General features: G+C 38.3%; 1 protein-coding gene and 1 pseudogene across 2 annotated transcripts in view; one reads left to right on the top strand and one right to left on the bottom strand.

Annotated features, from left to right (window-relative positions):
- Positions 1-21,845, bottom strand: part of CKAP5 (cytoskeleton associated protein 5) — a 79,118-nt gene that overhangs the window by 9,173 nt on the left and 48,100 nt on the right. The window contains exons 28-35 of the mRNA XM_080931178.1: positions 19,401-19,526; positions 10,043-10,192; positions 9,562-9,765; positions 9,262-9,397; positions 8,545-8,738; positions 4,905-5,077; positions 3,470-3,643; positions 3,143-3,263 (exon numbers count right to left, since the gene is read on the bottom strand). Coding sequence (XP_080787304.1) covers positions 3,143-3,263; positions 3,470-3,643; positions 4,905-5,077; positions 8,545-8,738; positions 9,262-9,397; positions 9,562-9,765; positions 10,043-10,192; positions 19,401-19,526 — 1,278 coding nt within the window. The remainder of the gene's footprint in view (positions 1-3,142; positions 3,264-3,469; positions 3,644-4,904; positions 5,078-8,544; positions 8,739-9,261; positions 9,398-9,561; positions 9,766-10,042; positions 10,193-19,400; positions 19,527-21,845) is intronic.
- Positions 5,383-6,170, top strand: LOC308431849 (ATP synthase F(0) complex subunit B1, mitochondrial-like; annotated as a pseudogene). Its single transcript has one exon. The product of its transcript is annotated as an ATP synthase F(0) complex subunit B1, mitochondrial-like (transcript).

The following is a 21,845-nucleotide window of genomic DNA, read 5'->3' as shown; positions in this document are numbered from 1 at the left end:
TCAATACTCTTGACCACAGAGCCATCTCTCCAGCCCTACAAGTACTTTTCTGCTTCATCTAGCCTTCTTTGTTTGTTGAGTCAGGGCTGTCCTAGAACTCAATATATGTAGACCTTGAACTCAAAACAGATTTGCCTGCCTGTGCCTCTGAGTGTTGGGATTTAAAGCATGAACCTCTGACTGGCCTTTAGCTTTCTAATTCAGTGGAAACTTATGAGAATCTCTAAAGTAAAGGAATAACTCTCTGTGGAAGCAGCACAAGGTGCTGAAGAGATAATCTGGCTCAGCTCTTAGGAGAGCACTTGTTCTCGCAGAAGACTAGAATTTGGTTCCCAGCCTTATCATGGATCCTCACAACTGTCTTTAACTCCAGTTCCAAGGAATCTAATGCTCTCTTCTGAATTCTGGTATCAACCAGGTACACACATATGCTGTGCATACATGCATGCAAAATCCTCGTACAAATAAAAAAATCTTGCAATAGCGGTTTCTCACCCTTCCCAACACTGTGACTCTTCAATACAGCTCTTCATGTTGTGGTGACCCCAAACATACAATGATTTTGTTGCTACTTCATAACTCTAATTTTGCTGTTATGAATCATAATATAAATATCTGATATGTAGGATATCTGATATATGGGATTGGGAAACATTGACTTAAAACAACAACATAATGGCTTCTGCATTTACCAAAATTTTCAATCATTCCTTTACTGAGCCTTTCCAGTGTTTGTAGTTCAGTACATTACAATAAACAAAATCTTTGAGTATATATCTTTATATGCTTGCATTTTTATGTCTAAGAGAGAATATTCCCATTTCTTATGAGGATGCATACTACTTGTTTTCTTTTGGTAGAGACTGAACTTAGGACCTTGCATATTCTAAGCTTGCATTATATTAATGAGCCACACTTCTCGTCTTCACAGCACTTTAAAAATGCTCTAATATGATTGGCATGGTGGCACATGGCTTAAATACCAGTACTCAGGAGGCAGAGGCATTCAGATGGCCGAGTTCAAGACCAGTCAGGCCCACATGGCATTCCAGATCAGTCAGAGACCCTGTGCAGTAACAACCCATGTCTCAACCCCTACCCCCACCCCACCCCCCAATTTCTCTGTGTAATAGCCCTGACTGTCCTAGAACTCACATTGTAGACCAGGCTGTCATCTAACTCTCAGAGAGCCACCTGTGTCTTGAATGCTGGGATTAAAGGTATATGCCACCACTATGCCTGGTTTTTTCCTTGTTGTTGTTATTATTATTGACATGTAGCAAAGAATGACTCTGGAGCTCTGATCCTGCTGCATCACAGGCACACACCATGGCCAGCTTGTACACAACAGAAAACAAATAAAGACTGTCATAGGACCCACTTGACAGAATAACTCTCCCGAGTTTTTCCCTCACTTCTGCACATGTGCTGTAACTCTCTCAGCTTTTCAAATTCTAGACTGTAATTTTGAACAGAAATACACTTAATTTTCCAGGCAGTGGTGGCACATGCCTTTAATCCCAGCACTTGTAAGTTTGAAGCCAGCCTGATCTACAGAGTAAGTTAGAGGGCCGCCAAGGCTACAGAGACCCTGTCTCAAAAAACAAACAAACAGGGCTGGAGAGATGGCTATCATATATATCAAATATGTCATTTTATATATATATATATATATATATATGTATGTATGTATGGTGTTGTTTTCTTCCTTCCTTCTTTTCTTTCTTCAAGACAGTATTTCTTTGTATGTCTTCCTGGATGTCCTAGAACTCATACTGTAAACCAGTTTGGCCTCTAACTCAGAGATCTGCCTTCCTGCTGCCTCTCTAGTGAAGAGATTAAAGGTGAGTACCACCACTGCCCAGCAAACTGTATTTTAAATGTCACTCACTGACACTTCATTATTTTATTAAATGTCTTGAATATATACTGCTATATTTACTAACATCACTGTTGATGACAATTTTTTTGGGGGGTTTGGCTTTTTAAAAAGGATTTATTTACTTAATGTATGAGTACACTGTAGCTCTCTTCAGACACACCAGAAGAGGGCATTGGATCTTATTACAGATGTTTGTGAGCTACCATGTGGTTGAACTCAGAACCTTGGGAAGAGCAGTCAGTGCTCTTAACCACTGAGCCATCTCTCCAGCCCTTTATGATAGTTAAAACAAACAAACAAACAAACAAAAAAAACAAAAACAAAAAACCAAAAATTAATTTTTTTATTTGAAAGAATGGTACAAATTAAATGACTTAGTGAATGTTTAGCAACAACTTAAAGGTGGAGTATTCCCAGTATGAATGACTTGTTTTAATAACAATGAAGTTTCTCCATGACTGTGAAAAACCAGCCTAAACAGCATGGAGTCAGGGGTCATTTGGAGCACGTGATGGACTCACACAAAGTCCATTTTGCTTTGCTACATATCTGTAGCTCCCTCTCTAACTAGAAGAAACATGACTCCCATTTTCTTTCTTTTTTTTTTAAAGCTAACCAGTTTCTGCCTTTTTTTTTTTTTTTTTAAACCAATCTCCTATTTCTGCCTCCAACCCTTTTCCATTTTGATGTCCCTTTTTCTGGTTTGGATGATTCCTCATTCTGAGCTACTCTGTATGGCACTTGCTTTGCTTGGGGCCTCAACACCATGACAATTCTTGGGAACTGATGCTCAAATACATGTCAATGTTCATTTAGGAACACTTTTCTTGTAAGCTACTGAACTTTTATTTCCTGGCTCTGAGCTAATGTGGTTCCCCAGGAACAACTACGGTCACCACAGCAAACACAAACCTAGCTCTTCCCAACTTATAGACATTTAAAATTGAACTGTTAGGGAAAGATGCAGAAAATGGTTAAAAAGAAACAGCTTCTGGGGGATGAATAAATGGCTCATCAATAAGAACACTGGCTGCTCTTCCAGAGGACCTGGGCTTGATCCCCAGCACCCGCATGGCAGCTCACCATTACCTGACACTCTAGTTCCTGGGGATTTGATACACATGGTAACTGAGTGGACCCTGTGGTCTGGACACGGCCTGTGTGCCTCAATACTGTTACTACTCCAGTATGCCATCCGTTCCTCTCCCAAGTCTCTACACAGCCCCGCGGAATCACCGTGATGGGAAGCATTGCCATTACCTGTGCCAGAGCTTGGATACTTGTGTTGATATCACCACTGGCTACTTGGGAGATAATGAAATTGACTGTAGATGCTATATTTCTGTGCATGTCATCAAAATGTGGAGAAACAGCCCGGATCCTAGACAACAGATCAAAAGGAAAAATTCAGTATGAATTACAAGACATTTTAATGAGTAGGAATTATGCAATTCTCTTCTAGATCCAGGTTTTAATAAAGATGTCATTATTAGTTAGTAATCAACTCTAGGAATTTTCAATGGCGTACTTCTATAGTGGGCTCTTTCCAGGTATGTACACTAATGATCATGAAGAGTCTGAACTTACTTAGGTTCAGGAATAAGGACAGGTTCAAAAATGTCGTCAAGTTTGTGCTGGACAAGCTCTGGCATTTCACACCGGACTGTGCCATTATCATTTTCAATCTCATCCAAATCCAGCTGGAATTCTCGGCGAACCATCTGGGCTGCTTCAGGATGCCCACTCATGCTTCGAGCTTGACTAAAGGAAGCAAAAGGAGGTTCCTGAGTGAAGAGGGATTTCTTAACGCCAGGACAGTATTAGTTAGCACTGCTTGCTGCCTCAAAGCTTCAAGACAGATGTTCAACTTCTGGTTTCAGCCCCTCTGATGGATTTAAGTTCTTGAGTGTAGTAAAGTGTCTTAAGTAATGTTCAGGATTATCCAAAGAGACAGCAGGCAACTTTAGTTTGTGCTTAGATTATTGGTTAAATATATTATCTCTAATTTGCAAAAGCCTTGTTGACAATCTTGAACTTCTATTCCAATCGGGGCAGAAAATACTTATATAGACTCAAAATCTACTTCTATGAACCAAAGTATTGATAATAGTGTAGTCTAGATGTTCCTTATTCTCTCCGTGAATTAACCAGGGTTTATGTTCTAATCATAGGCATCTTATACAGTTTTTCAGTACATTTTATACTTTGAAAGTTAGTCATTAATTTTTGAAGATGTCACCCTTGATAAGACTGGTCCAGTTATGCATAATTCCAAATTCAAATTGGTTAAAATTATATTTGCAGCACACACAACCTCCAACAGTGCTGTCTTGTTTGGAGGGCAGTAATTTGAGCCCTTAGGCCAGTTCTGAGATGCTTGAATCTCATTAGCTCTATCTCAGGAACAGGAAACTGGTTCTGCTACGGTGGTACACCCTTTTAATACCAGGACTCTGGGAAGCAGAGACAGCTGAAACTGTAGAAATTCAAGGCTAGCCTGGTCTACAGAGTGAGCTCCAAGACAGCTAGGACTATGAGATCCTGTTAAAAAACAAAACAAAACAACCCAAAATAATAACAATAACAGCAAAAATCAAAAACAGGAACTTGAGTCCAACCAAATCTAAGGAAGACTTTCATGGGAGGCCTGCTGTTTATGGACACCCTCTGCTGCCCTGTTGTAAAAGCTGGTCACTCTCCAGAGGGGATGAATCCATGTCAGAAGTTAGAAAGATATAAGAGCCCTGCTAATGAGAAATTAGCAGGCAGTACTTACATCCTATAAGTGCGATACATAATTCTGTCCACGGAAAAGCAGTGAAAGAAGGCACAAGACCATTTAGAAGTGGTTTTGAGACAAAGACAATGAAGAATGAAAGATTAAACATTTGGTCATAAGACATTACCCTAGACACTCTGTCATGCATGATAATGACAAACTCAAGATTATGTTAGACAAGCTCTGAGCACACAAAGCTAAGTCCACAGATAGGCTAGCAGATAACTATCTGTATTCACATACTTAAGTTTGGAGGACATGTCCTCAGCTGGTCCCTTGCGTAGCATGTTGGCATTAGAGTTTATATTCTGTGTGCGCTGAGGTTTCTCTTCAGCCTGTTTCACAGGTGCAGCAGAGGGTCTCTTTGCTGACCGCTTTATCCTCTCCTCAAGCATGCTCATGTCCTTCTCAGAAAGCTGTAAAATTCGAACTATTAGCATACCCGTTTACTAAAATACAAATCTTACTGGGAGAATACACCAGAATTATCCATTGCAAGCCTGGTATGGTGTGCACACTTTTAACCCCGGTACTGGGAGGCAAAGCAGACAGGCTGAGTTCAAGGACAGCTGGTGTACAGTATGGACTACAAGTGGAGGTCTAGGACACCCAGGATGCTACAGAGAAACCTTGTCTCAGAAAATTACCATCTTGTTCCTGACACTGACAGTCCTGGTTCAGGTCACAGACACAGAGACCGCTTTCTGGATCTTCGTGGACAATGCTGTCCCGGGTGATACTTTCTGCCATCGCCACAGCGGTCCCGTGTCTGAAGAACTCAGCCACCCTGAGTCCAGGGGTATTACAGGCAACAGCGTCTTGCACACAGGACAGCCTCACCTTGCTCCTCTACTACCTCTTCCTGAATATGGAGGAAAAGTACGTCTTGGACTGATTCCTGAGGAGCTTTTCCAGTTCCTTTACCCTAAGACTGGTGTAACAGGACCCTACGTGCTTGGAACTGGGCTTACCTTGTATTTTCTATCCAAACTAATATATGTGATTACCCCAGAGACCTCTACCATATCAGTAGGGCTGATTGTCTATGTGATTAAAAAATATGGCGGCTCTATTGGAAAATTTATTGACAAACTTAATGAGGAACAAATTGCTCAACTAGAAGAAGTAAAGAAGTTGAGCATGAAACAAATCCAGGTTGCAATCAACATGGAGAAGGCACAGCAGGCACTGGTTCAGAAGCGCCACTGTGACTTCAGTGTTCCCAGGAATAACACTGCCCTGGCCTTGAAGGTCACTTACCGGGAACGGCTACACAGAGCATATAAGGAGGTAAAGAATGGTCTGGACTACCATATTTCTGTACAGGACGTGATGTGTCACAGGAGGAAGAGAAACGTGTGGTGCAGAGCATCTCTGTGCAGCAGGGAGGAGACCATTGCCAAGCGCATTGAAGATCTAAAGTTGCTTGCTAAGAAGGCTCAAGCTCGGCAGTTATGTGAATGTGTCTGCCTCAGTTGTAATAGCCAGAGAGAGATGTACCTTTCCTAAGAAATTATCAAGATCCATTTAGTGCCTTAGCTCAATTGGCTAAGTAAGGCATTTCTAATCCTTGCTCTCTATCTGGAGTTGTCTGATCACATTAGAATAAGCAATTTTCAGCAACCTGCTGCGCAACTGAAATTACCAAGTTATAGTTTAAACCTGTAATTAGTTGAAATGTCTTGCAATAAAATGTTTGAAACTGTTAAAAAAAAATTACCCTTCCCAGCTTAAAAGAAGCTAGGCAGTAGTAGCACACGTGGATCCTAGTTCTTGAGAGGTAGGTGGATCTTTGAGTTCAAGGTCAGCCTAAACTACAGAGTAAGATCCAGGACAGTCAGGGCTACACACAGACAAATTCAGTCTTAAAACAAACAAACAAAAAAACCCAACACAGACACACATATACTTTTTATATAAAAAAAAATAAGCTATGATGATAGAGCAAACTTTAAAATTTTTACATTAGGGGGATGGATAGATGGCTTTATATTAAAAAATATGTGTTACTCTTGCAAAGGACTTAGATTCAGTTACCTAAGAGCACACACATGGTACCCCACAATCATGTAACTCCAGTTTTTGTTATTCAGGACAGGGTTTCTCTATAGCTCTGGCTGTCCTGAAACTCACAGATCCACCTGCCTATGCCTACTGAGTGCTGGGATTAAAAGCATGTATGCCACCACCGCCTAGTTTTTTTGTTTTTGTTTTTACAGTTTTTAAGATAATAGCTTCTCTGTGTAATAGTCCTTGCTATCCTGGAACTCAGAGAGGTCTTCTTGCCTCCACCTCCTGAATGTAACACTAGGTCCAGCTGTAACTCCAGTCCCAGAGGTTCCATGCTTAATTCTAGCCTCTGTGGACACCAGACACACATGTGGTACACATGCACAAATGTATATGCAGGAAAAACACTCATTCATTTAAAAAAACTTAATCTTAAAAACAAAGCCAACCCACTACATTATTGCTAAAAAGTACTTCTTTGCATCTATTTAGTGTGTATGTGTGTGTTTCTGTGCATGCCCGAGTTGTGTGTCTGCACTTCACACAAGCACCACAATATTCATATAAAAGTTATAGAGGAACTTGTGGGAGTTGATTCTTTCCTTTTACCAAGTGGGATTCAGGGATGAAACTCGGGTATTCAGGCTTGGTTGTAAAACAACTTTACCCACTAAATTATCTTGCTAGCCTTCATATCACCATATTAATGGTCAACTACCATTAATATCTACACAGCTATAACAACACATGAAAGAAAGAATATAAAAGAAATAACTAATTTCTTTAATGACTATGACCAAAAAGCTAAAAATAGCATCTGATGATTGTTCAGTTGGTAGTATGCTTGCCTAGTATGTGCAAAGCCTTAGTTTGACACAGCATCATATAAAACTGGACATAGTTGTACATACTAGTAATTCTAGCACTCAGGACATAGGGGTGGAATCAGAAATGTTCAATGTCTTAGGCGAAGCATGGTGGCTCATGACTTTAGCACTAGTACTGAAGAGTTGGGGGTGGGAGAAGAGGAGAATCTCTGAGAGTTCTAGGCCAGCCTGGTCAAAATAGCCAGCTCGAGGACTACTACAGAGACCCTTCCTCAAAATAAACAAAAGAATGAACAAACAAAAGAAGTTCAAGATATTTGTTGACTACACAGTGAGTATAAGCTTGGTCTGACATATATCAAACTTTTAAAAAAAATTTAAAAAGGAAGAAAAAAGTAAAAGAAAAAAAATAAAATTTTTTTGTTTTGTTGCTAAGATCAAATTGTGTCTATGAGCGCGAATTTTCATTCTTGGCCATCTGTTGAACTTCTTGTTTTATGTCCTTCCTTATTGGAGACAGTATTTTACTAGGTAATGGAAGGTACAGTACATTAGAATGGTGCTGTTAGAACTTTGCCAGAGTAAAGATCTGAGGTCAAGGCACACTAATGACTGGCTCACAAAGGAAGGCAGGAATCAAGAGGCAGAACTACTGTGCCTGGAAAAGTAGTACACAGCTGAAGCTTGATCCCTGTGTCTAACATTGTTCCCAAAGGGTACTTGTTAACCAAAAACCAAATGCACCAAAACCCACAGAGCAGTATTTAAAATCCAGACTAGCTGAGTTTTCTTGATTCAAAAATAGCTCTTATATTTTAAGTAAAGAGTGGTAAATTAAAAATAAATTCCAGTTAAACAAAGTAAAAAGGTCCAACACCAATGAAAGTACCTGAAATGTACACCTGGATCTAGGATATCTTGAGAGGTTAAGCTTAATAACCAGTGAGACTCCAGTAGAGCTGAGATGGCAGGAAACCCAACAATCAAGAAACCCTGGAGTTCTTTCTACAACACACTGACAAGGCACACAGAGAAACCTCACTTACATTTCCAATCAGTTTGAACACCTGATCTCCATGCACATTGTACACTGTGACAATGGTGTTGAGGGCAGCGTTCCGTACAGCATTGTCTCGGTCTCCTATGTGAATAGCGATCTCCTTTAAGGCTTTTCCTGGGGTTGGCTGACAAACATTCATACCATAGGACTCAATTAAGCAACCTAGCTCTTCCAGGCACTCTATTAGGGAAGAAAGAACAGATCAATGAAACCCAAAATATGGTATAGTAGCTTCTGCAACTTTCTGTTTGCACACAGGAAGTACCAAAACCTTATTCTGGGTCTTTCTAAAATTTTCTTTCTTTTACACTGTCATATACGAAGCAATGGTGTTATAGTGTTCATGATAGGGTCTGTGTGTGAGTCAGATGGCCCCTGTGCACTTGATTTTGTCACCAGGGTGGTACTGAGTAGTGCCTGTATCACCTGATACTATGGCTCCACCAGTGTGCAACTCATCACTCTCACAGTTTGAATAAGAGAATTGGAATCAATTACACAGACACTGAAGAAGTCTCATTATTCATAAATGACTTGTTGAGAATCACTTGTGCAAACCTTGCACCTTAACTTTAATTTTAAGGGGGGGGGGCGTTTAGGGTGGGTTGAGACATATAGCTCAGTGTAAAGAACTTGGGACTCTAAGCTCAGCTCTCAGCAACTTTAGAAAGATAGATGGACACATATACATGCTTCACTTTACCTGCTCTCTGCTTAGAGTTTTTGGACTTGGTTCCTTCCATGATGAAGGGAAACATTTTGCTGGCTGGGTAGACAAGGCACATCCGGTTGAGGATAGCGCGGACATCTTTACGAATGACATCCTTTGGTTCTCCAACCTGGTCAACAAGAAATGACAGAGACCTTTTCTGAGTGCATCACTGTATCTTGAAGGACCGTGAGAGTGACTGAAAGGAGGCACCATCATGCCATAAATGAGAATAAAAGTGTAAGAAGCAAGGTTACTGCAGAACTCTAGCCTCCCAGGATGAGAACATATTACCTTGAGGATGAGATAGGGAATGAAGGAGGATGCTTCATTCTCAGTAAGATGATACTCTTCCTCACTCAGCAGGGTGAAGAGCAATTTTAAATATTCCAGTGCTTTCATTAGGACACTTGTATTGGTGTCGAAAAACCGGAGGGTAAGCCATTTCAAGATAAGATCCAAGCAACCGATGACACCGTCTTTTTCAATTTCCAAGTGCTTAAAATAAAAGTAAAAAACCTACAGGTAAGACTGTATATAACTTTAGATTTCAACTAGACATATGGTGTAATGGTGTCGAAAAGAAAATGTAAGATTTTTGAACCTTTACCAGGATTCCCAAAATACACCACCATTTATTCTATCAAATGAGTCCACTCTACAGAGAAAATGTATATTCTACTTCTTCTTCAAGGTATTCAAAGTTGTGACCAATTCATAGCACTCCATTATTTTCATATTTCTGAGATAAATATTAATCTATTTGAAGACTTACATCAACCATGACAGCCAGGGCTTTATTGTGATGCTGAAAATCTGAATGAAACATTTCATCTTGTAACCATTTAGCCACACAGCTAGACATCTGTGTCTTCAGCTGTTCAATGTATTCATCACGTGGGGTAGTAAAATTCCACTTTAGCACCTGAGGGGAAAAATAGAAAGGCACTGAGTGTTGGCAGTTAAATTAAAACAAAGTTGAGAGTCACCTAATGCAGCAGAAAGACCCAACTTAATGCGGTATCTTTGTGCCCTTTTCCTGTTTTGTTTTTCTTACAACTTTATTTTTTTAAAAAGAGAGATACATGTAAAGATTTTTAAAAAGCATTTTGGAATAAAACTATATGAATATATATTTGTCAGTACTTGATTTTTTTTAAAGGTTTGATAAGTATGAATTGAAATCTGACTAGTTACCATAAGCATAAAGTACATGTAAAACAAAATGTAACACGGAAACAGTCAGTTTTCTTGGTGTGTACAGATTAAATTTAATGATTCTTAAATACCAAAAATTGCCACAAGGATGTCTTCTTAGCTCTTTAGTTATTAATGATTTAAAGTCTAGTTGTACCCCACTTTGAGTGTAAGTATGAATTGAAATCTGACTAGTTACCATAAGCATAAAGTACATGTAAAACAAAATGTAACACGGAAACAGTCAGTTTTCTTGGTGTGTACAGATTAAATTTAATGATTCTTAAATACCAAAAATTGCCACAAGGATGTCTTCTTAGCTCTTTAGTTATTAATGATTTAAAGTCTAGTTGTACCCCACTTTGAGTGGGTGCTATACACTTTTTTTTTTCCTAAGAAGGACTGAAGTTTCCACTTTTTGGCCTTTCTTTTTTTGAGCTTCATATGGTCAGTGAGTTGATTCTTGGTCATTAAGAGCTTTCTGAGGCTAGTATCCAATTATCAGTGACTGCATATTATGTCTGTTCTTTTGTGACTAGGTTACCTCACTCAGGATGGCATTCTCTAGATCCATCCATTTTCCTAGGAATTTCATAAACTCATTGTTTCTAATAGCTGAGTAGTACTCCATTGTATAAATATACCACAATTTTTGTATCCATTCATCTACTGAAGGACACCTGGGTTCTTTCTAGCTTCTGGCTATTATAAATAAGGATGCTAAGAACATGGTGGAGCATGTGTCCTTATTGTATGTTGGAGCATCTTTGGGGTATATGCCCAGAAATGGAATAACTGGGTCTTCAGGTAGCACTACTTCCAATTTTCTGAGGAACCTCCAGACTTATTTCAGAGTTGTTGTACCAGCTTACAACCCCCAACAGTAGAGGAACGTTCCTTTCTCTGAATCCTTGCCAGCATCTGCTGTCATCTGAGTTTTTGATCTTAGCCATTCTGACTGGTATGAGGTAGAATCTCAGGGATGTTTTGATTTGCATTTCCCTGATGACTAGGGATGTCCAGCACTTCCTTAGATGCTTCTCAGCCATTCAATATTCCTCAATTGAGAATTCATTGTTTAGCTCTGTACTCCATTTTTTAATAGGATTGTTTGGTTCTCTGGAGTCTAACTTCTTGAGTTCTTTGTACATATTGGACCTTTATCAGATGTGGGATTAGTAAAGATCTTTTCCCAATCTGTTGGCTGCTGTTTTGTTTTCTTGACAGTGTCCTTAGCCTTACAGAAACTTTGTAATCTCATTAAGTCCCATTTCTCGATTCTTGGTCTTCAGAGCACAAGCCATTGGTGTTCTGTTCAGGAAATTTCCCCCTGTGTCTATGTGTTCTACATTTTTTCCCACTTTCTCTTCCAAAAGTTTCAGTGTTCCTGGTTTAATGTGGAGATCTTTGATCCACATGCACTTGAGCTTTGTACAAGGAGATAAGGGTCTATTTTCATTCTTCTGCATGCTGACTGGCAGTTGAGCCAACACCATTTGTTGAAGAGGCTGTCCTTCCATTGAATGTTTTCGGCTCCTTTGTCAAATATCAAGTGACCATATGTGTGAGAGTTTATTTCTGGATCTTCTATTCCATTCCATTGATCCACGTGCCTATCTCTGTATCAGTACCATGTGGTTTTTAACACAATTGCCTTGTAATATAGCTTGATGTCAGGGATGGTGATTCCCGCAAATGTTTGCTTATTGTTCAGGATAGATTTCGATATTCTAGGTTTTTGTTATTCCAGATGAAATTGCACATTGCTCTTTCCAACTCCATGAAGAATTGAGTTGAAATTTTGATGGGGATTGCATTAAATCTGTAGATTGCTTTTGATAAGATGGCAATTTTTATAATGTTGATCCTTCCAATCCATGAGCATGGAAGATCTTTCCATCTTCTGAGATCTTCAATTTCCTTCTTCAGAGATTTGAATTTCTTGTCCTACAGGTCCTTCACTTGCTTAGTTAGGGTCACACTAAGGTATTTCATGTTGTTTGTGACTATTGTGAAGGGTATCTTTTCCCTAATTTCTTTCTCAGCATGTTTGTCCTTTGAGTAGAAGAAGGCCACTGATTTGTTTGAGGTAATTTTATATCCAGCCACTTTGCTGAAGTTGTTTATCAGCTATAAAAGTTCTCTGGTGAAATTTTTGGGGTCACTTAAGTATACTATCATGTCATCTGTAAATAGTGACATTTTTACTTCTTCCTTTCTGATTTGTATCCCTTTGACTTCTTTTTGCTGTCTAATTGCCAGGACTTCCAGTAGTATGCAGAATAGATAGGGGGAAAGTGGGCAGCCTTGTCTCGTCCCTGACTTTAGTAGGATTGCTTCAAGTTTCTCACCGTTTAGTTTGATGTTGGCTATTTGTTTGTTATATATTGCTTTTATTATGTTTAGGTATGGGCCTTGGATTCCTTTTTCCCCTTTCCAAGACTTCTAACATGAAGGGGTATTAAATTTTGTCAAATGCTTTCTCAGCATCTAGTGAGATGACCATATTTTTTTTCTTTGGGTTTGTTTATATGGTGGATTATGTTGATGGATTTCCATATATCAAACCATCCCTGTATCACAGGGATGAAGCCTACTTGATTATGGTGAATGATTGTTTTGATGTATTTTTGGATTTGGAGATTGGTCTGAAGTTCTTTCCTTGTAGGGTCTTTATGTGGTTTAGGAATAAGTTATTGTGGCTTCAAAGAATGAGTTGGGTAGTGTTCCATCTGATTCCATTTTGTAAAATAGTTTGGAGAGTATTGGTATTAGGTTGTCAATAAATGTCTGATAGAATTCTGCACTGAATCCATCTGGTCCTTGGCTTTTTTTGGTTGGGAGGCTTTTGATGACTGCTTCTATTTCTTTAGGTGTCTATGGGATTATTTAGATGGTTTATGTGGTTCTGTTTTAACTTTGGTATCTGTCCAGAAATCTATCCATTTCCTCCAGATTTTCCAGTTTTGTTGAGTATAGGCTTTTGTAGTAGGATCTGATTTCTTCAATTTCCTTAATTTCCGTTGTTTGATTCCAATTTCATTTCAGATTTTTAAAATTTGGATACTCTCTCTTTGCCCTCTAGTTAGTCTGGCTAAGGGTTTTATCAATTTTGTTAATTTTCTCCAAGAACCAGACCTTCGTTTTGTTGATTCTTTGAATGGTTCTTTTTGTTTTTACTTGATTAATTTCTGCTCTGAGTTTGATTATTTCCTGCCTTCTACTCCTCTTGGGTGTATCTGCTTCTTTTTGTTATAGAGCTTTCAACTGTGCTGTCAAGTTGCTAGTGAATGCCCTTTCCAGTTTCTTTTTGGAAGCACCCAGAGCTATGAGTTTTCCTCTTAGTACTGCTTTCATTGTATCCTATAGGATACACATCAGTACGCTGTGCTTTCGTTTTCATTAAATTCTAGAAAATTTGTAATTTCTTTATTTTTTCTTTGACCATGCTATCTTTGAGTTCAGCTTCCATGTGTGTGTGGGCTTTTTGTTGTTGTTGTTGTTATTAAAGACCAGAATTAGTCCATGGGGATCTGATAGGATGCCTGGGAGTATTTCAATCTTCTTATATCTATCGAGGCTTGTTTTGTGACCAACTATATTGTCAATTTTGGAAAAGATGCTGTGAGGTGCTGAGAAGGTGTATTCTTTTGTTTTCGGATGAAATGTTCTGTAGATGTCTGTTAATTCCAATTGGTTCATAACCTCTGCTAGTTTCACTGTGACTCTGTTCAGTTTCTGCTTCCATGATCTGTCCATTGATGAGAGTGGGGTGTTGAAGTCTCCCACTATTATTGTGTGTGGTGCAATATATATTTTAAGTTTTAGTAGGGTTTCTTTTATGAATATGGGTGCTCTTGTATTTGGAGCATATACGTTAAGGATTGAGAATTCATCCTGATAAATTTTCCCTGTAATGAGTAAAAGGTGTCCTTCCTTTTTCGATAACTTTTGGTTGAAAATCTACTTTATTTGATATTAGAATGGCTACTCCAGCTTGTTTCTTGAGACCATTTGCTTGGAAGGTTTTTTTCCCAGTCGTTCATTTGGAGATAGTGTCTGTTTCTGTCTCTGAGATGAGTTTCCTATATGCAGCAACATGCTGGATTCTGTTTATGTATCCAGTCTGATAGTCTATGTCTCTCTATTGGGGAATTGAGTCCATTTATGTTAAGAGATATTAAGGGATAGTGATTGTTGTTTCCTGCCATTTTTTGCTGTTAGAATTAGCATTATGTCCTTGTGTCTTTCTTCTTTTGGTTTTCTTGTTTAGTTATTTTCTTGCTTTTTCTAGGATGCAGTTTCCCACCTTATATCGGATTTTCCACCAATTATCTTTGTAGGGCTGGATGTGTGTTCAGATATTTTATAAATTTAGTTTTGTTCTACAATATCTTGGTCTCTCCATCTACAGTGACTGAGAGTTTTGCTGGGTATAATAACCGGGCTGACATTTGTGTTCTCTTGAAGTCTGTATGATGTCTGTCCAGGATCTTCTAGCTTCCATAGTCTCAACTGAGAAGTCGGGTTTAATTCTGATTGGTCTGCCTTTATATGTTACATGTCCTTTTTCCCTTACTGCTTTTAGGATTCCTTGTTTTGAACACTTGGTGTTTGGATTATTATGTGTCTGTAAGAGTTTCTTTTCTGGTCCAATCTATTTGGGGTTCTGTAGGCTTCTTTTATGCTCATGGTCATCTTCTTAAGGGTAGGGAAGTTTTCTTCTATGATTTTGTTGAAGATATTTACTGTGCCTTTTAGTTGATATTCTTTGCCCTCTTCTATTCCTACTATCCTTAGATTTTTGGTCTTTTCATTGTGTCCTGGATATCCTGAACATTTTGGGTTAGGAGCTTTTTGGTTTTTGCATCTTTTCTGACTGTTTAGTCTGTTTTCTATGTTGTCTTCGGCCCCCGTGATTCTCTCTTCTAACTCTGGTAGTCTGTTGGTGATGTATGCATCTGTGACTCCTAATATTTTTTTTTTAGGTTTTCTATCTCCAGGGTTGTCTCTTTTGTGTTTTCTTTATTGTTTCTATTTCCATTTTCAATTCCTTCATTTGTTTGGTTGTGTTTTCTTGTAGTTCTTTCAGTGACTTTTGTGTTTCCTCTTTAAGAGCTTCCTGTCCTATCCTGCTCAGTCATTTTTTTTAAAAATTCTTTATTTTTGTGTATGGTTGTTTAGACTGCATGTTTGTGTATTCCATTTATACCTGGTACTTTTAAAGGTGGTACTGGATCCCTTGGAGCTGGAGTTACAGACACAGTTGTGAGCCACCATGTAGATGCTAATAGCTGAGCTACCTGAAGATTGTCCTGAAGTTATTTGTATTTTAATGTTAACTCCACTTCCCCAAGAAGGGCTGCTTAGTCACGTGACTCCAACTGAACCTTCCCATTTTAATTAGTAAAATAGAGGAAAGCCAGTGACTGGGAGGTACAAGGGAATCGAGAGGGCTGAGAAGTCTGACGAGGTCAGAGGACAGAGGGTGAAGGTCCTGGCAACATGGAATTTCCCAAGGACCAGCTAGACCCAGGTGATAATGATTGGTGTTAAAAAGCTATGAACATTAAGGATTATATAGGTCTAATATCTCATACAGAAGGGAAGTTTGTATCATTGCCTATTTGATGTAATCTTGTTGTGTAGAGAATTTGTGAATTGAGAGTTGAATATATAAACCTGGATGAAAAGCTATTGGGCTGTAGAGCTGTGTTTGCGGGATTTTGGGGTAGAGAAACACTCCAGGACAGAGGCGGAGAACAGGCGGTAGTAAACCGACAAGAGAAGGGAGTTTTTCGAACTGAGTGAGATCCGGGTGGCAGCTTGGACCAGGTGCTCCGTATCAGGGTTGGGCCTGAGGAGTGAGACCTCCGGGCAGGTAAAGTGATATACCTTTTTAATTTTTTTATTATTTACTGCAACAGCCACCTTTCTAGTCCCTTATTTCTTTGTTTGTTGAGACAGTATATAGTATATAGTATATAGTATATAGTATATAGTATATAGTATATAGTATATAGCTGGGGCTCTAAGTATGTACCACGTTGTCTGGCTCTAAGATACTTTTTGTTTAAATAAGATTCATTAGTAATTAAGAACACAAAATATAGCTCTGTTGCAGTAAATATTAAAAAATAAAAAATGGTTTTATCTCTTTACCAGCCCTGAGGTCTCACTCCTCAGGCCCAACTCTGATACAAAGCTGTGAGCACCTCCGTCACTGGGCCTGAGCCACCCGGTCCCAGCCCCGATGGCTCAACCATGACCGTGCGCGAAACTCCCTTCCCTTGGTGGTCTTCCTCTTCCTGCCTTTCACCTCTGACCTGGGTATTCATTTATCCCAAAACTCAACACAAACACAACTTTACAGCCCAATTACTTTTCACTCAGGTTTATATATTCAACTCTCATTCCACAAACCCTCTACACAACAAGATTGCATCAAATAGACCAAGATACAAACTGCCCTTCTATATGAGATATTATACCTGTAAAATCCTTAATGTTCATAGTTTCTAACATAATCAATCCCACCTGGTTCTAGCTGGTCCTTGGGAAACTCCATCTTCCACCAGCTCTCCTCCTCCTCAGACCTCTCTTCTCTCCCCCACCCTGCCCAGTCACTGGCTTTCCTTTATTTTACTAATTAAAATGGGCAGGTTCAAATGAAGCCACCTCTTGGCAGCCCTTCTTGGGGAAGTGGAATTAACATTAAAATACAAACAGCTTCAAGACAATCTACATAGCTCAAGGTGTCACACTTCTGAAATCCTACAAGAAAACAATTATGAGCAATGTTAATATATAAAGGAAGAAAGTATCAAGCAAAATCACCTTAAAGGAAGTTTTGAGCAATATTAATATATGTAAAAGGAAGGGCTGCATAGTAAAACCTATCACTAAAAATAATAAAAAGAAAAAATCATATCAATGCTATAAACGAGTGACATGTTAAACATGGTTGGCATAATTTTTTAGAGGGAAAACATTCCAAAATTAAGAACATAATGCAATTCTAGAAATTTAGTAGATATAATTACTTATGTGCATAAAGACCTATATTTAAATGTACTTTTAAAAACCCTAATTTGATTTTTTAAAAATTATATGTATGTATATCTGTGTGTGGGTATATGTAGGTGTCTGTGGACCTAGTGATATATGTGATCCATCTGACATGTTGCTGGAAATCAAACTTAGGTCCTGTGCAAGAGCAGAATGTACACTCAAAACTACTAAGCTATTTCTTCAGACTCTGAAACTTTTTGTGACAGCTTAATTTGTAATTCTTAGGACTGTGATATTGTGATTTGATTAGAAGTATTCAATATAAGTATGTATAATGTGCAAGTGTGTATTTGTAAAAATATGCATATTCCCACAAATAAGTGATTTGTTTTGTTTTTGAGACAGTGTCTATGTAGACCTCATGGTGCAGGAACTCATTATGTAGACTAGGCTGGCCTAGAACTGAATGATCTGCCTGATAGGATTAAAATAGTAGGAGTGGATAAGATAAAAATACACTGCATGAAAAAAATTCAAAGAACCAATAAAAACAAACAAACAATTTTAAGAAAAATGTGTTAGGGCCAGCAAGATCACTCAGTGGGTAAAGGTGCTTGCCTTAAGTTCAGTACCTGGAACTCATACAATGAGAAGAAAGAGCTGATTCCCACAAGTTACATAGCAGCACACCTTTGATATCAGCACTCAGGAGGCAGAGGCAGGTAGATCTTTGTGAGTTCAAGGCCAGCCTGAGCTACACATCAAGTTACAGAATAAGACAGAGTTATATAGATAGACCCTGTCTCAAACAAACAAAAGAAAGTGATTTTCACAATTTCTGCCGCTCTGTCTGGGCATGGAAGACAGATAAGTAGGTGCAGCCAGATATACTTAGCTAGCTGCAGGTCAGCTAGGGCTATAACAGAATCTGTCTTGAAACCAAAAATGAAATGTCTACTGTGCTCAGGATGAAAACCAGGCCCACAGTACATACTGGGCAAATGCTCAACTGTACTAGCTACATATACAGTTGTTACCGAATTTGCATTCTGTATATTACAAAGATTAATATAGTAGCCCACTAATATGTCCAGCTGATGACAGTCAATGAATACTATGCCTTTTGTTCAAAAAATATTATAGGACTGTTAAATCATCTTCCTATTTAGAGAAGACAATAGCAATTAGGTCCATTCTTTAATTCTCTTTGTGAGAATTCCCGTTCCTTGTCTAGCATGGTAGTACAACCCTTTAAATCTCAGCACTCTGGAGGCAGAGACAGGAGGATCTCCTAGCCAGGGCTACAGAGACCTTGGGATAAAAAAGAATAAAGAAATTAAAAACAAAAACAAAAAAACAAAAAAACAAAAAAAAAAAAAAAAAAAAAAAAACCCATCATAAACCAAAACGTTAACAACAGAATAACTTTTCCTTTAAAGTAATCCTAGAAAAAGAATAAGATACCTTATACCTTATAAAGGAAGAGACTCAATTATCAGCTACAACTTAAAATTTCAAACTTACCATTTTTTCTTTTGAGATAGGGTCTTGCTAAGTATCTTTAAGACGGTCTTAAAATTTAGAATTTTGCTGCTTCATATTCTTCAGTGTTGGGATTATAGACATGTGCTAACAAGCCCATACTGAAGAAACGAAAAACAAAAAAAAAAAAAAAAAAAAAAAAAAAAAAAAAAAAAAATCCCAACAACATTTTTTTATAAAAACAGCATCTCACTGTATTATTCTCCTGGATGGATTGCTATGTAGACCGGGCTGGCCTCAAATTTAAGAGGCCTGCATTCAGATTAATAGAAATCTGCCTGCCTCTGCCAGGATTAAAGGCTTTTGCCACTATTCCTAGTCTGAAAAACCTCTGATTAGCAAAAACAAGCAAACACTCCCCAAAATTTCCATCACTTCCTTACCTTTAATCCTTTCTCATCTCTCATCCTTTGTTCCTTTCCATTTGGAACAACAATAAATATGGGCCCAGACTTGTCATCATCTTCCTTTAAGGTGGCTTTGCTTGGTACTTTCTTCCCTTGTGCACTCTACAACGGGAGTTAAGAGAATATTGATTAGTTGGGCCACTTCTGATAAATATATGCTGCTGCCTAGCAAAAGAGCATTAATCAGAGAAATCACTGCTCAGAGTTCTGCTATGCTGACCAGATTCAACTTGACCACCTCAGCCTCTTTTGACTTTGATTACATGTGTACTATAAATGTTTTAAAATTACATTATATAACTTTTCATTAGTCATTGAGCAAGAAAGGTATGTGTAAATGTATATATACATAGTCTAGGTCACAGATAGTTTTTATTGGGTAGTTTTCTTCCGTGAAATCTTTAATACCATTTTTTTTCCAAGATATGGATACTTTGTGTAGTCTGGCTGTCCTGGAACTGGCTCTGTAGACCAGGCTAGCATCCAACTCTGGGATCTGCCTGTCTAAGCTGGAATTAAAGGAGTGCACCACTAGCAGGCTTTACAATACTATTTATTTTACTGTCATCTGAATGAATAGCACTTATATGTGGGTTGATATTTAGATGATACATAACTGGACAGTGGAGAAGTAGGCGGAGAAAAGGCTGGGATGCCAGAAGAGGAGGGAGAAAGAAATTCAGGAGAAATCAAGATGGAGCTGGAGAAAGAGGATTTACATCCAGGAGGACTTAATTGATGATAGGTAGATATGAATATTTTTAAGGGATTTTATAGGTCTTTTTATCCCATATAGAAGGGCAGTCTGTATCTTTGTCGTTTAGATGTAAGTTGATTGTGTAGGGCATTTGTGGTTTGAGAATTTAATCTATAAATCTGCTTGAAAGGCTACTGGGCCTTAGAGTCCTGTTAGTGCCAGGCCGCAGGGCTGATAAAAGGTCAAGCCATCCTTTCAATATTTACTGCAACACTTATACAGTTCACCACACTTAGTTCAAAAAGGCTCTATTTTTCTCTATGCATTTTTATTATATTTCTACCATAGTATAACTAAAGTATTAAATGCTTCTAAAGAAAGCTGCTTTAAACATTTTAAATACTTAGTTTTAAGAAATGGCTAAAACATTTTTATCAGATGGAAGGAAAATAAAGACTAGTCCATATGCTTAAAGTGAGATTTGAATCTTATTATTGAAGTCATATAGCAACAACTAAATTTTCTAGTTGCCCAGAATTTCTTTCTAAGTAAATGCTGACATCATTCAGTCCAACGAAATATGAGCTCATTTATATGAAAGTGCTTTGCAAGGAGATTACAGAGATGGCTCAGCAGTTAAGAGCTCTGACTGCTCTTCCACAGGTCCTGAGTTCAATTCCCAGAAACCTCTTGGTGGGGCTCCCAACTGTCTATAATGAGATCTAATGCCCTCTTCTGGTGTATCTGAATACAGCTACAATGTACTCATAAATAAATCTATTAATATGCTTTGCAAACTTTTAAAAAATTATGGAATAAAAGAGTAAAAAAAATACCTCAAAGCATGTTTAACCAAAATACTAAAAACAAACATTTGTTGACTTCTGGTTCAGGACAAGAAGAGGACAGGAAAAGAACATTTCACTATACAAGTTTTCAAGATAATTACCCCATCAATTAACTCTCAGCTTTAAGGACATATTCATAAGGAAGAAAAAAGAGTAATTATAATCTCCTTCTTTCTTTCCTTCACACACACAGAGACACTCACGATCTCATTCTGTACATTCGTAGCTCAAGTTGGTTGGAAACTCAACAGGAAGCACAGGAAGGCTCTGAACAACTGACAGTCCTCAGGCATGCTTGGATTACAGGCATGAGCTGCTATGTCCAATTAATAAGTAAAGTATTTACACCTAGCAAATACCACCTCTATGATGAGAGGACAATAAAATATGTTGAACAATCCAATTCCTGGTTACTTATACTCAGCTACGGACATTGGTTGTTTTCATTTAACATTTGCTATGATAATTACTTGTATATTGTTAGATTTACTATTATTGTTAGCTCTTTAATTTTACCTTTGTAAGTATTAAACATAAACAGTTCAAATACAGAGACTAGCTCTGCACTGATGCAGAAATTTATGGTAGTTTTCTTATGATTTCAACATATAATTAAATGACACCATTGCCCAGGGAGTATAACAATGGGACATGTAAATATATTTAAGTCATGAAACTCCACATAAGTATTGAAAGGGTTGGTGGTTTATTCCCCCACTAAGTGTAGAGACAAAAGGTATTACTGTTTAGACTAATCAGAGTGGGGCTGGAGTATGGCTCAGCAATTAATGAAATTGACTGATCTTCCAGCAGAACCTGGTTGGAATCTAACACTCACATTGTGGCTCACAGATTTCTGTGGTTCCCATTTCAGGG

Source organism: Micromys minutus (assembly GCF_963924665.1).
Source record: "Micromys minutus genome assembly, chromosome: 17".
Taxonomy (NCBI): domain Eukaryota; kingdom Metazoa; phylum Chordata; class Mammalia; order Rodentia; family Muridae; genus Micromys; species Micromys minutus.
Note: the sequence above shows the minus strand (reverse complement) of the source record. Positions and strands in the feature narration are given on the sequence as shown.